At 44.7% G+C, this 13,956-nt stretch overlaps 1 protein-coding gene across 9 annotated transcripts in view; it reads right to left on the bottom strand.

Annotated features, from left to right (window-relative positions):
* Nucleotides 1-7,259: 7,259 nt before the first annotated feature.
* LOC127468894 (RNA polymerase II elongation factor ELL2-like) overlaps nucleotides 7,260-13,956 on the bottom strand; it is a 31,713-nt gene continuing 25,016 nt past the window's right edge. For 8 of the 9 annotated variants that reach the window (XM_051782520.1, XM_051782521.1, XM_051782522.1 and 5 more), the window contains 7 exons: nucleotides 13,606-13,730; nucleotides 13,370-13,460; nucleotides 11,834-12,071; nucleotides 11,667-11,733; nucleotides 8,669-8,840; nucleotides 7,835-7,879; nucleotides 7,260-7,696 (listed from right to left, as the gene is read on the bottom strand). In XM_051782520.1, coding sequence (XP_051638480.1) covers nucleotides 7,550-7,696; nucleotides 7,835-7,879; nucleotides 8,669-8,840; nucleotides 11,667-11,733; nucleotides 11,834-12,071; nucleotides 13,370-13,460; nucleotides 13,606-13,730 — 885 coding nt within the window. In that variant the 3' untranslated portion in view covers nucleotides 7,260-7,549. Of the gene's footprint in view, nucleotides 7,697-7,834; nucleotides 7,880-8,668; nucleotides 8,841-11,666; nucleotides 11,734-11,833; nucleotides 12,072-13,369; nucleotides 13,461-13,605; nucleotides 13,731-13,956 lie in introns of those variants that run through there. The other variant, XM_051782526.1, reaches the window with a different exon arrangement.

Here is a 13,956-nt window from a genome sequence, read left to right as displayed (position 1 = left end):
ATGAGGGGGTTTGCATATTCATTCTGTTAGAACTGTGGACTTTACAGAGATGAGGTAAAAAAGGGGAAAACCCAGGTTTACAAATCTTGGGGTCTTACATCATAGGGGAAAACCCATTTTATCTTAGGGGAATTACAGGGGGGAAAAAGGTATTCAGGTTTACAGAATGCACAGGATCCAGGGAATGCAAAGGCAGAGATAAAGCACAATAAGTCTTCTGCACAGGTTTGATGAAATCAAGGTGCGGACTCTGGCTTGGGCAGGGCACTCCACACCGATGATATCTCGTTTACTTCTTAAACTGAGGTTTTTTCCTCAGCTCTCGTAGCCCACGGCCTTTTGCAAAGACCACTCAAATCCCTCTCTGCAGATTTTTTTGGGATCCAACAAGCAGCCACATGCAGAGCTGAAAGCTGTTTATAGCAGTTGGTGAGGGTTCAATGAATCTCCTGTCCAAAAAAACCAGCAATACTGCCACCATTTTACAATCGTTTCCCTTCACATGGGGAGAGAACGCTTGGGATGCCTACTGAAAACAGGGCTTGCAGGGTCAGACAGGCTGGGTGTACTTCTAGGAATTATTTCAGGATGATGTGGAGTGATCAGAATTGGTTTAAGAACTTATGAGAAGATGCTACTCCTCTTGTTATTTTCAATAGTTTTATTTTCAGAATGAAAGGTTATGCTTCTTAGGATTTTGAGTGTGATGTGGCTTCTTGTGATTGGCAGTAGATGGGTACCAAGTCCCTGAGAAATCTTGTCAAGTGAAGCACTTAGAAGGCCAACCATGCACTCACTGTGCTTTTAACCTTCTTCCCCCTCCAGTTCCTTTAATAAACGGTAGGAAAATTAACACTATTTGGATATCCCAGCAATAATGCAGCAGTAAATAGTTATGTGTATCAATGAGAATAGTCCTTTCAGCTGGGAATGTAGTATGCCAGTTTACACATGGGCAGTATGGGCATACACATGTGCTCAGTTTTTCTCTCTTCCTATAATTAAATCTAGACATTTGAAATTTATTTTCTCAGAAATATAGTGTGACAGTTGTCTAGACTTCGGAAATAAATAGTAAATTCTGTGTTCCTACCAGGATTAATAAGGCCTTCCTCCACTCTCTCGTGGTCAGGGGTAACATGAGGCCACCCTGGCAGAGGCAACTAAGGGCAAAGCACGTAGGGACCTCGGGAATGCCACAGGCCTCTTACAGTGTTCTTCAACAATCTTGCCTCTTGGGTCACTCTTGTTACCTGTTCACAGTGAATATTAGCAGATACCTGCCCAGGATGGCTGTTTTAACTCCTGTTGGTAGAGAGGAGTGTGGCTATAGGGGCAAGCCATAGAGAGTCAGATCCTGTGGGATGCTGTTGCACTAGAGGACAGGTGCCAGAAAACTCCCTTCAGGGTGCAACCTGTGTACTCTGAGTGCTGCAGCAGCCTCTCCCCTGTCTCAGAGTCCTGGTCAGGCTGTGTGAGTTTTGAGGGGCAGAAACTGCTTAGTCAAAATATCTCTGCCTCATCTCCCTGCACATGCACCTGTGCATCTCCCCACGCATCCCCCATGCATCCCCACATGGATCCCCTTCACATTTACCTGCATATCCCTTGTGCATCTATCCCCATACATCCCTCCACACTCCCCACTGCTGCCACAGGGTGAAGGGTTTTGGTGGATGTCCCAGATGGTCCCTGTTTGTAGGTTGTAAAGGGGATGATTCATGCAGAAGGGGTGCAGGGTGCAAAGTGCCCATTCCTGGTGTGGGGGGCCACAACCCAGTGTCAGTGCAGACGGGATGGTTAAGAATGCCATCACCAGCATCTGTCCCATGTCCTTCAATAGGCAGATAATATGTGCTGCCTTTTGTCTTCACCCCCATTGCAAGCAGAAAGCTCCATTTGTGAAAATTGCCATTTTAGAGAAGAGGAAAGGTGAAGCTACTGAGGTGTTCTGTAGGAAGGCAGAGCAGCTTGGCCTAGGCTGTCGGAAAGTGTCAAGGTAAAGAAGGCTGCTAAAAAACACTGAAGAAATTGGAGTCTTTGTGAAAGCAGAGTTGAAGAAAAAGAAGCTGACTCATGGCAGCAGGCAGCAGGCACAAGCAAGTCTGAGGCTTACCCATATCCTATAACTTGAAAGCAAAACTAAAAATTCTTCAGACTGGCTTCATAGGTGGAGTTTCCTGGAAGAAAGCAAGACTGAAGACTTCAGGTTACTTTCATCCCCCTGCCGATCTGCACTGTGATGTTAGTGCAGGGCCTCTAGCATCATCACCAATGTATTCCACTCCCTGCTATCCCTCATGGGTTTCTTTGTCACAGCACAGAGTGGATTTACAGTCCTCCAAAAATGGATGGAAATAATTCTGCTCAACACCTACAGAGAAGAAGACGTGTCCACCTGAGGTAACACCTTGGAAATGTCTCCTGCTGAAGTCAGATGTGATGCCGTTTTTTGACATTTGAGCAACACAGAGAGTTTTGGTGGGGGTTTACTCTTTGCGTTCAGGCACAATAATCCTTCACAGAGCTGAGGCACAGAGTGTCCTCAGATGCTATTTTGAAATTATAAAACAGTGTAAAAGGAAAGAAGACATGCTGTATCTGTTAGAGAGATGATGTTCACACTGAGAATTTTCTCCCGTTTTTTAAAAATTATTATTATTATAGAGGTTTAGTTTTTTATTACAGCGATTTTAGTGTTATGGAGAAAAATTATAACTTTAAAGCATTTTTTAAATGAAAAGAAAAGTTGTGCCTTACCAAAGATAAGCATTTTTTATGTACAAAAATTAGAAGCAATTCAGATTGTGCTGTTGCTTAAAGGCTGGAATTGCTGTAGAGAGAGATGATGTGTCACCCAGCACTGCAATGACAAACACCTTTAACATGGAGATAATTAGGGGGTACAATGGGTGGCTGTGCAAGCTTTTACTGGAATCAATAGGAAAAAATATGTTTGGCACAGTATGTGACAAAGTTATAGGGGTTTAATCACATTTCTCTTTGCTGCAAGACCTGTCACCATAGAGGATACCCCTCCAGTAGCCTGTGTGGAGCGTGACAGGCTGGCCTCAACTTTGTTTTAACAGCAGATGTTTATGAAATAGTCACTGAGATCTGGGAGTCAAATTTAATCTGTAATTACCCGTTAACAACAGGGTTTATGCTGTTGCACATGTGATACCATATGCAGTATCCCAGCATAATTACTGAAGGGCTCTCCAAACCCCCTTCCTCTCTCCCATCAGATTTCCTATCTTCCCGGTATCTCAAAATTGGGTACTGCTGGCAACTGCCACAACTCATGTGACATCTGCTTCCCTGCTTCCTGCTGTAAATTCTCAAATGTGAATAAAAAAAAGCTGCAATCCAAGAAGAGGTAGAACTTTTTAAACCATTTCCTCTTGGTTGGGAAGCTGAGACTCTGCTCCTGCCTGAACGGTGATGCAGACATTTCTCTGGCATCCTCTCTTTTCCCAGTCCTCTGCATTTCCACATTTCCAGGCTCTACTCCCAAACTGGCCAGGGCAAAAACCAGCCAGGCACAATCTCTGTGTGGCTGGAAGTAGCATGATATTGCTGCCCAAAGCCTTTGGTGGTGGCAGCCAGCTGTCAATGAGAGTGTTGCTGCCTCTGGATGTTTCAGGAATAGTGACTCAGTAGGCTACACAGTTTCCTCTGAGTCAGTCCCCAAATTATGATTTAACGCCAGGGTATTGGGAAGCTGGAAAAAGGAGGCAGAGCTCAGAGATCCTGCTTTGTTCCTTGCAAGAGGTGAAAGCAGTATATTCCAGTCTTGGCTTACTTCTGGTATTCAGAATAAACTTCTGCCTAGCTTTGCCACAGAATTTCCGCAGGAATCTTTAAATTTGCTTTTCCTATAAATTTATACTCTGCAACATACACCCAATAAAAATGTGATTTCTTGCAGACACACAAGACTGGGGCTTGTGTGATGTGTGAGGCAGGGAGCAGCTAAGGTTTGAGTACTGTGTATTTCATAAAGGCAAAATTATATTGGATTGAAGGTAGAGAAGACCAAACTGCGGCATTGGTTTAAGGTACATTATAGTGAACAACTCAGAAAGCAGAACTCATGCCTCTGAAGTTCTTCTCTTAAACAATGGAACATCATGGTGAAACAGAGCAAGGATTTTTAAAGGCTAAAATCCTGCTCCGAGGAGAGGCTCACAGATACCACTTTGAGGAATGCTGCATTTAGGTTGTAATGACAGAGACAGAAAACATGTGTTATGAGATTAATTAAGGGAGAGAAGGTATCAGGCTCCGAGAGGCCTGTTTGTCCTTGGTATGCTCTATCCTAATGAAATATAACAAAAAGGTTAGCCTAGTAGTCATAAATTAGATAAGATGGACATTTGGGGGGGTTGGAGAGCTGAGTAAAGGGGTTTTTAGTAAGACTTTCGCACATAGTCAGGAAGAGTTGAAAAGTTCATGATGATGAGGGGCAAGAAAACGACCCTCCATGAGGCCAAAGAAGCCAGAATGACCCTCAAGAACTTACCCAAAAGGATGAGTCTGCCTCAAGCTCCACCTGAACCCTGCTAGATATAAATATTATAACTAGATGATGTAACTGTAATGAATATTAATGTAAAATATTATAATCCCGCACCAAAAATGTATAAATTGCCTGACTTGTCACTGAGAACTTTGGAGCTAGTTTGTCCAGCATGAGCTGGCTAGACTCCCCAACATTGCTCAAAATAAATACCTTTGCTGCTTAAAGACTCAAAGCTGTCTCTGAGCAGTTAATTTTATGCTGGTTTTGGTATCAATGGCCCTGTCAAGGTTTGTACTCTGGAAGCCATGAGAGGCAATGTACTCTTTATCAAAGTTTGCTTCATATTTGGCTTAGATATTACGAAGAAATTCTTGACTGTGAGTGTGGTGAGGCACTGGCACAGTTTGCACAGAAAAGCTGTGGGTGCCCCATTCCTGGAAGTGTCCAATGCCAGGTTGGACAGGGCTTGGAGCAACCTGGGCTAGTGGGAGATGTCCCTGCCCATGGCAGAGGGTTGGAACAAGATGAGCTTTAAGGCTCCTTCCAACCCAAAACCATTCTGTGATTTAGAGCTGAAACAGGTTGCTGAGAAGCAAAAGCTGTTAATGGCCTTGTAGGTTCATTAGCTCTGAAGAAACAAGACAAACCAATTGCCCCTGGGAGTTTACAGCGTAATTGACTCACAGAATCACAGAATCATAGAATATGCCAAGTTGGAAGGAACCCAACCCAAGTTGGAAGGGGTCATTGAGTCCAATCCCTAGCCCTGCACAGGATCATCCCCAAAAGTCACACCACATGCCTGGAGTATCATCTTCAACTCTTTCAGCCTTGATGCTGTGACCACTGCCCTGGCAAAGTCTGTTCCAGCACCCAATCACCCTCTGGGGGAAGAACCTTTTCTAATATCCAACCTAAACCTCCCCTGACACAACTACAGGCCATTCCCTTGGGTCCTGTCACTGGTCACCACAGAGAAAAGATCAGTGCCTGCCCCTCCCCTTCCCCTCCCCAGGAAGTTGTAACTGCAGTGAAGTCTCCCCGCAGACTCCTCCAGCTGAACAGACCAAGTACCCTCAGCCACTCCTCATATGGCTTCCCCTCAAGGCCCTTCACCACCTTCACTGCCCTCCTTTGGACACTCTCTAATGGCTTAATATCGTTCTCAGATTGTGGTGCCCAAAACTGCCACAATATTCAAAGTGAGGCTGCCCCAGATCAGATCAGAGCAGAGCAGGACAATCCCCTCCCTCTCCTGGCTGGCGATGCTTTGCCTGATGCCCTCCAGGACACGGTTGGCCCTCCTGGCTACTGACTCATAATAAACTTAGCGTGAACCAGGACCCCTAGGTCGCTTTCCTGGCACAGCTTTCCAGCATCTGATTCCCCAATCTGTACACCCAAGCAGGGTTGTCCCATCCCAGGTACAGAAACTGGCACTTGCCCTTCTTCAACTTCATATGATTGTCAGTGATAGCAGTGGAAGCTCTGCTGGTGGAGAGCAAGTAACATAGTATTTGCAGTCTTTAGAAGTCCACTCTTTCTTACAAAATGCTGCAGAAAGTGGTGTCAGCATGAAGACAAACATATCAGCCAGACCGGGTCTGCTCCAGAAGCCTCAGGTTGCAAAAGGGAGAACACAAACGCCAAAGGCAGCAGCACTTCACCCAAGTACAGTGGGTCGATTGGGTTGGAAGATGGAGTTCTGATTAAAATTTTATTTTTAAAACGTTCGCAGCATGTTGCAGGCTCTGGCAATCAGCAGCAGGTCAGAATGTCAGGGCGAGAGGAGGCATCACTGCAGCAGAATTCACCCCTCGCTCCCCACAGCAGCCTTTGTTCTGATGCTTCCTTGCAGAGGGGTAGGAGCACCCCCTGCCTCCAGCCAAAAAGAGACCAAAGTCTCAACATTTAAGAGTTAACGTTTTATTGGACTTCAGTTGATGGAGAACAGAAGGGCAACAACGGCTCACATGTTCAATCACAAAACACCCCAGGAAGTGTCACATACAGGGGCTTAACACAGTTTGCAGGGAGACAATTGAGGAAGTTGTTTTTAAACTACTCTCCAAGGAAGAAAGGTGGATCCACAGCCCTGTTTTAATGCTCCCAATTACTGTCCTACCTCAGTCAATTTCATATCCTTCCCCAAAAGAAGCTTAGGACACACCTCTCCCCCATGAGTTAAAGAAATAAATGGTAGTAAACTCAGGGAAAGAATTAGACTTCAGAGTCACCACAGATCTGTGCAGGAATCAACATTTGTGGCTCTAGAAAGACTGGTTGTGACAGACTATTTTTAACAAAGCTAACAAATGGGTAAAGTTTCTACTGTGACACTTTAACCCAACTTGTGTATAAAATCTGTTGAAGTACTTTGCCTCAACACGTGTCTATGTGTTTTACAAATCACTTCCAAAGGATCTGGATATTACTTGGCTCACTGTTAAGGGGAACCCAAGACTTTAAAGAAGACCTGTGAGCTGCTTCAACTGACAGCGCAGAGCAGCCCAAATGACATCTGTTTAACCCTTCATAACACGGTGATTTTTGGGGAGTTTGCCCAAATTTCTACCACATAAGGCCAAGAGTTTGCATTAACCAGAGAGGTCAGAAAACAGGCTTGTACTTATTCTAAAGTATTTTATTTATTACGATATTTTTTTTTAAATGTGCACAAGTTCATAGTAGAAGTACTGGGTCCCCAGCATCTGCTGGTAAAATTCTTTCAATGGACAGCCTGAGCCTCGAAGAAAAAGAGGGTCCAGAAAAAAGCAGCTTCGAATATCATATAAGCAACACCGCCACAAGGAGTTAACAATACTGAAACTTCTTTAATGAAAACATGAAATACTATCTTACATACTATTAAAGGAACTGCATATTGTTTTTTAAATAAACAACCTACTGCTCAATACTAACTTATATAATCCTATAGAAGCTAATCTTCAGTTTTAAACAAACAAGCTAATGTTCAATATTAAGATAAAGAATCCTAGGGGAACTAAATAAATATGCCACAGCTCATAGATGTGTCCTGGCCAAAGCAGATGACTGGTTACAGGACTCCTCTTGCTGTTTGTCAAATTCTTGGATTAGTCTCTTAATGTGAGACAGCTTGCTGTGTAGGTACTGACATTTCTTCTTCAATTCAGAGTAGATGGGGCTAAACTATAAAGGAAAGATAAAAAGAAAATTAGGGCATGCAAACACTTCTGGAGAGTTTAGAATTTCATCTCTTTGGCTTTACAATAGCCTTGAGCCAGATTCAGTGGTTTCCACGTCCGACAGATCTGGTGTTACACATACCTGTTGTATCTTCTTATGCTCTGTCAGGACTTGACAACAAAGCATCTACAAGAGAAAAAACCCATGAAGACAACATGAAGAACATTTCACTACTACCAGAAAATACAAATGTGAAACACTAAGAATACACTCATTTTGACTTGAAGAGATTTTCTTCTCTGTGAGCCACCACTCCTGTAGGAGCTTTGCAAAAATAAATCCAACCCCCTCTACCACCTAGGATCTGCAATTAAACCTGTCAGTAGGCAATAAAAGGACCATGTGCTCAAAGACTCCCTTTGGGACATCACTCACACTGCTGTGCATTCACAGAGAGCTCAAACAGGGCGTTTTTGGCAGGGTTTTGCAAATACGAGACCCAGCCCAAGCAGGGTCTGAACATATCTTCCAATTCCACAAGGTTTCCCTTTGTCTCACTGAGCAGTACCAGGGAAACTAAAATACTCCTTCTGCTCACAAATACATTTGCAATCTGGCCAAAACCAAAATAAATGCCATCCAAAAAGCCTCAGCCTTCACACGGAACTAAAGAATTCTGATACTGAAGACATGGAATGTGTGTTCAAATCAGAGAAGCCAAGGCTGGATGGACAGAACATCAGGTTTTCAACAGCCCTCTCTGCTAAAATTGCAGCTGGGATCAGCCACCTGGAAGATGAGTAAATTTTTGCTGTAGGTTTAGTTATGTGTTAAAAGTCATGGGAAAGAGAGGGTCAGGAAACCTTTTGGGATTATGGCCACTGGTTTCCAGGCATTTCCAGTCTTCTCTCCCATCTGTGTATCAGCACCCCCTCAGCTCACCAGGATATTCTTCACAGTTTTATCCTTCTTTACCTGATATTCTGTGGACCCCTGAGTCACAAACTTCTGTTGTTCATTAAACTTCCCGAATTTCTTGGCAATGTTGTCTGTCTGAGCCAACAAATTCTGGTATTCACCATACTCTGCATTGAAGTCATCCTTGTAGCTCTGGCGTTGTTCATAGGACGCTATAGCTGTGTATTTTCTAATGGAAGATGGAAAACATTTTGCTATTAAGATGTTCTAAGGGAACATTCTAATTCATTTCCATTCTGTAAAGCACACGTGCAATTTTACACCAAGTACATGGTGAATGTCAAGCCCAGACACCCAATCTCAAGTGAGTTCACTCCATGGTTTCCTGCTTCTACAGGCAAGCACATGTGCTTCAAGAGAATGTAGTCAGGTAACTCTAGAAATGGGCCACAGAAAACAACTTCTCCCAGTGATGCATCCCAGGCCAGATGCACCCAATCAGCATGCTGGATGATATTTGAAAAGCAAACTACAGATGTTCTTCAACATTTTGGGAAGTACCTGTGAAGCAATAACCTGGACTTCTGGCTTATGCACAGTGACATCCCCTAGCAAGAGCCCACCATAGCACCCACAGTGCAAGAGTGTAGAGAGGGAAGAAAGGAGAGGCGAAATGGGAGAAACATGAACCTGTTTTGTTTTTCTGGCTTTTGCATACACTTTGCTTAAAAAGTCTGAGTCCCATTACACTCATACTATCTATATTAAGATTGAAATTATCTTTATGCTAAAGCTGTGATCATACTCATGAATTACGTAGCACTAAGAATCAGGAAGAGAAGCTGGAATAAACTACCAAAGTGCTTTGAGCTGGATCATGTTGCAGGTGCTCTCAGTTTTCAAACTTCTTCTATGGGTGTTATGGGGTAAAAACAGTGTTTTCCCCTGGAGTTAGAAAAGTGGTAACCCCTGAGGGGGTGGTGTTCTTGGTGTAGGGCCCAATCAGAAGCTACATTTCGCTCCTTTGAAATCAATATGTTGTAACAGACCGGAAAAGAGGGAAGATGATGTAGCTGGAGAGAAGTAGCCACGTTGTGAAGCCACGAGGAGCTGAGGGGCCAGCGAGCCCTGGGGGGGCTAGGCCCCCCCAGCCCCCAGCTGGGGGCTGCGGAAGCCCAGAACAGTGTTAAAACTGGATCAGGTGCTGTAGTCAAAGGCTGGGGGAGTTTCGCCACTGCGAGTGGGCAGCAGAAGACACTGAAAGCGGCAGCGGAGCAGCACTGAACAGAGAACTGTGGCCGAGAGCCAAAAGAGATAGCAAGCAGCAGAGATGGCACATAGCCAGCTGAGAGATGCAGAGATGTTCCTGCAGGAGGGAGAGCTGGCAACAAAGCAGAGAAAACTCAGCAGAGACTGTTTTTGGGGTAAGGCTGAATTACTTTCCCAAAAACCCTTGGAGACCCCTCTTAAAAGGAGGGGGTAGACTTCCATTTGAAGGGAGTCCTGAAATGCAGCAGCACTGGAGAGAGGAGCTGAGAAGCTCAGAGGCATCCTGGAAGCTGGACCGGGATGGCCGGACAGAATGCGGGGGAAGTGGCCTTGCCCCGCCCCTGCTGCCACATTGGCAGCTGAGACAGAGCAAAGGAGCTCTGGTAGGACGCTTGGAGCAAAGACTGAACTGAGAGCTGCCCTGAACGTTCTGACTCGAGGGAACTCGACCCCTTGAGGAAGGGACTTTCATGGGATGTCTTGCACTCTGTGATATGACCGTGGTGAAGCGAGCTTTGGTCCCTGGTGGCAGTCCACAGGCGAGACCTTCGGTTGGAGCCAAAGGGCTGAGAGGGGTAAGAGGAGACCCCTTTGTGTGTAATGGGGAGAGAGAGAGAGATTCCAGCTACAACAACTCCAGCTACGACTGCTGCTTTGAAGAGGAGAGACACTGCTGCCCTGAAAGGGGAAAGGATCTTTCCTTCTTCCCTTCTGGACTTTCATTGGAGGGAAAGGAGGGATTTGACCTAATGTAAATATTGCTTTACCATAGGAGAGAGAGTTAAAGTTGTGTATATAATGTATTATAGTATTTATTTGTGTAATAATTGTAATATAATTCCCTTCCTCCCATACTGAGTCTTGTGTTATGTCTGAAAAACCCTCTCACACTGAACCAAATTGTGGGAGGGGGGCTTGGACTTGGAAATTGGATTTTTGGAGGTCTCAAACTATGATAATGGGTCAGGCAGATGGCTGATACAGCACAACCTAATTTTTCCCATGTCACTGAGACCAGGAGATTATCTGTGAGATTGCTCCAGACATGTCTCCTTTCACAGGCAAATTTTCATTTAAGTTTTTAATCCCAACCAGAACTAAGCCAACTTCATGAAATCTTGCATGAAGGTTTTTTTTCTTTAGGTTTTGATCTCAGCTTCCTACTTCAATATTCAGTTACAAAAAGTAACCATCTATCGTGGTCCTCATTAACACTGCTCCCAGCTGACTGGGAAACAGACAGCAAAGAGCCCAATCTGCTAATTTTCACCTAGCAGAGGCTGGGAATTGAAAGTGCATTGAAGTCCTCAGCCTAACATGGGAAGCACGAAACTGCTCCCCTGTAGGGCCAGGCTTTCCCTCAGTCTTTCCATGGAGCATCCCTGACTGTATCATATGGGATCCAGGCGCTGCCATGCCACCAACTCGAAGGCAGATGGAAGATGCGCCAAAGCTGCAGAGCTGCAGGAGGCCTGAGCGCCCTTGCCAATGTCCCTGCTCTCACAGAACCAATTGGCAGTGTTTGACCAGACAGACACACTTCCCCCTCCCCTACCGCACTGCAGATCCTACATGGGGACACAACACCACTGCTGCAGCTGACGCTGCGCGACTGCAGTGCCAGCAAGTGTCAGGCTCATCCTGCCCTTCTCCATCACAGTATTCGTTTTGGCTCTGAGCACTGAGGGCCCATCAAAACCTTCTCAAACTCATCTTTCCAAAAGAGGAAGGAACTTAAGACTGCTCCCCACTGAGTATCAAGGGAGATAACTGTTATTTTACTCACATGAAGTAGTCTGGTTGTTCCCTTGATGACACAGGGTCTGCGGAGACAGTGAAAGTTTCTTCAACCCCTACAGAAAAGCAGAATTTTGACACCTGAGATAAACAGATTTTTCCTATAGACAAGCAAACCAACTAGATGGGCTTAAAACTGTCCTTGACCTGACTCACCATGCACTGGAGTTTCAAAAGGAGTCTGAGGCATATCCTTTTGTTGCACCTCAGAGGTGCAGAGGAAAATGGAGCTGACAGTTTCAGATGTGTTAGAAGTTGGATGGTCTGTGGGAGGCAGCGTTGAGGAAGCAGGACTGAGGCCACCGGCTGCTGGCTGGACTCGACTGGCCAGGCGACCAATCCTCTGCTTTTTGCTCACCACAGGGAAGGTGAAATTGGAATCCAGAGGCCGTTTCTGTAATAATAACAAAATAACTAATATATGGTCAGAATTAGGCTTTGCTCCCATTCTGAGAAAGAAGCATTTCTGAACAGGCAAGTGTTGAAAACACATCATTCTCAGCTACACAGAGCTGTCAAACAAGGAAATACTGCTGCTAAATATGTGGTTTATATCATTCCTAGTTTCTCATCTTGGGATATAAAAAGTCCTTCCTCAACAGCTGAAAGGCTTTGGGAGAAAGATACTCCTTGCAGCAGCTCTATCAAAGGCTTCCTCAAAACAAGGAGATTGGGTCAGTTTTGTTTAGGTCCCAATTTCCACTTGGACACGCTGGGGTAAGACTCAGCTTTTGCTGTCACACAGCCACACGATTTACTAAAGCGGCCCTGGGAAGCAAGGCGGTGGGTGCTGATCCCAGCGTGTCAAGTGCAGAGCTGGGAAGAATAGGGAAAAGCTCCAGTCTGGCTACAGTTGTCCTTCCAGCTGTACTCCAGCTGAAGCGCTGGCTCATATCCTCTTCCCTCCCAAGCATCCCTGCTCACATCCATGTACATTGGAAGCTGGGTCCAGGAGTGCCAGACATGGCTCTGCGCCAGCTGCTGAAAGAAGTCCACCTTCTGTGTGGACAGAGACAGGTCAAAAGAGGCTGCTGGGACCTGCACCATTTCCTGCTATGACTGGAAAGGGGGTGAGGGAAAAATAAAGCTGTGTCCTCCCTCCTCTATTCCAAGGCAATTCTCTCCATGGTGGAAGGCTTTCTGTGCTTCCCAGCTTATTTCTGTACACTGCGTGCACTGACGTGCAGTTTGAGGCTCAGAAAGCTTCCAACTTTTCACACATGGGCTCTGCTGAACCAAAACTGGGCCTTAAATGCTGCCTAGAGGGGGAAAAACAATATTCCTCCAAGTGGATCACTACTGTAATTTGTCCTTATTCTAGTCTTTCCTAAGATTTCTATTTAGACAGTACCACAAGGATGTTTGGTGTGTTTTATGGTCTAGAGCTGCCAGATCACAAAGAACCTTGAACAGACACAACCAGGTACCAAAGACACAAACACATCTTGTCTTTAGCAGAGCTTCCTGTGCATCACAGTAAACAAATCACATCTGCAAGTTTTTTGCAGTCTTTGACACTGCAACAACCATCTTTAAAAGATTACAGGAATCCCATTAGAAAGAAATGCTTCAGGTGTGTTTATACGCTAAAAACAAGATTAGTGCTTCACATCTCAGCTGTTACACCAATAGAAAGTGTGGTAAAAATATCTTAATGCTCTGTACAGAATGTTTAAGAAATGCGCCAAATACCTCAGAAGTTCTTGATGGAGCATCTGTATCAGAAGGTCCCCAAGGTGTCAAATGGCTGGTGCTGGTGGCATTTTGAGAGAAAGCTGATTTTCTGTAAGGATGGCCCAACATTTCAGGTTACTAGCCAAAAATATCTATTGTCATACTTCTTTCCCTAGAGGGAAGTATTGTCATACTTCATTTCCCAGGAAGTTTTCTGAAATGGCTCTCATCCTTCCCCTACAGACTGGACTTACCTAGAAAGTCTTATCTCCAAAACCTCTCTGTCTACTTCAGTGTAGCCAGGCCAATCTTTCTGAATGTCTTTAAATAAATGTTCCTTCAGACTGAAGGAATTATCCTTTGCATTCAGGTTGGCTACCTACAGGAAGATAATTAAGAAACTAAATGTTCATTACATCTAAATGCAAACTGCAGATCAAAAACTGCTACTGTAAAACTAAATCAAAGCTGAAAATAAAGTCATGCACCAGTTTTCCAGGGCTTTTTTTGGATATGAAGATCAAACTAGCTCTCTCATGAGAAGCACCAATTTTAAATGTGTGGTCCACTTGGGATGCAAAAAGTCTGGTGTAAGAAAATCTCAA

This window comes from Manacus candei, unplaced genomic scaffold (assembly GCF_025592945.1).
Source record: "Manacus candei isolate 608988 ecotype Guabito, Panama unplaced genomic scaffold, ASM2559294v1 h1tg000016l, whole genome shotgun sequence".
Classification (NCBI taxonomy): Eukaryota; Metazoa; Chordata; class Aves; order Passeriformes; family Pipridae; genus Manacus; species Manacus candei.
This window is presented reverse-complemented; position numbering and strand designations above follow the sequence as displayed.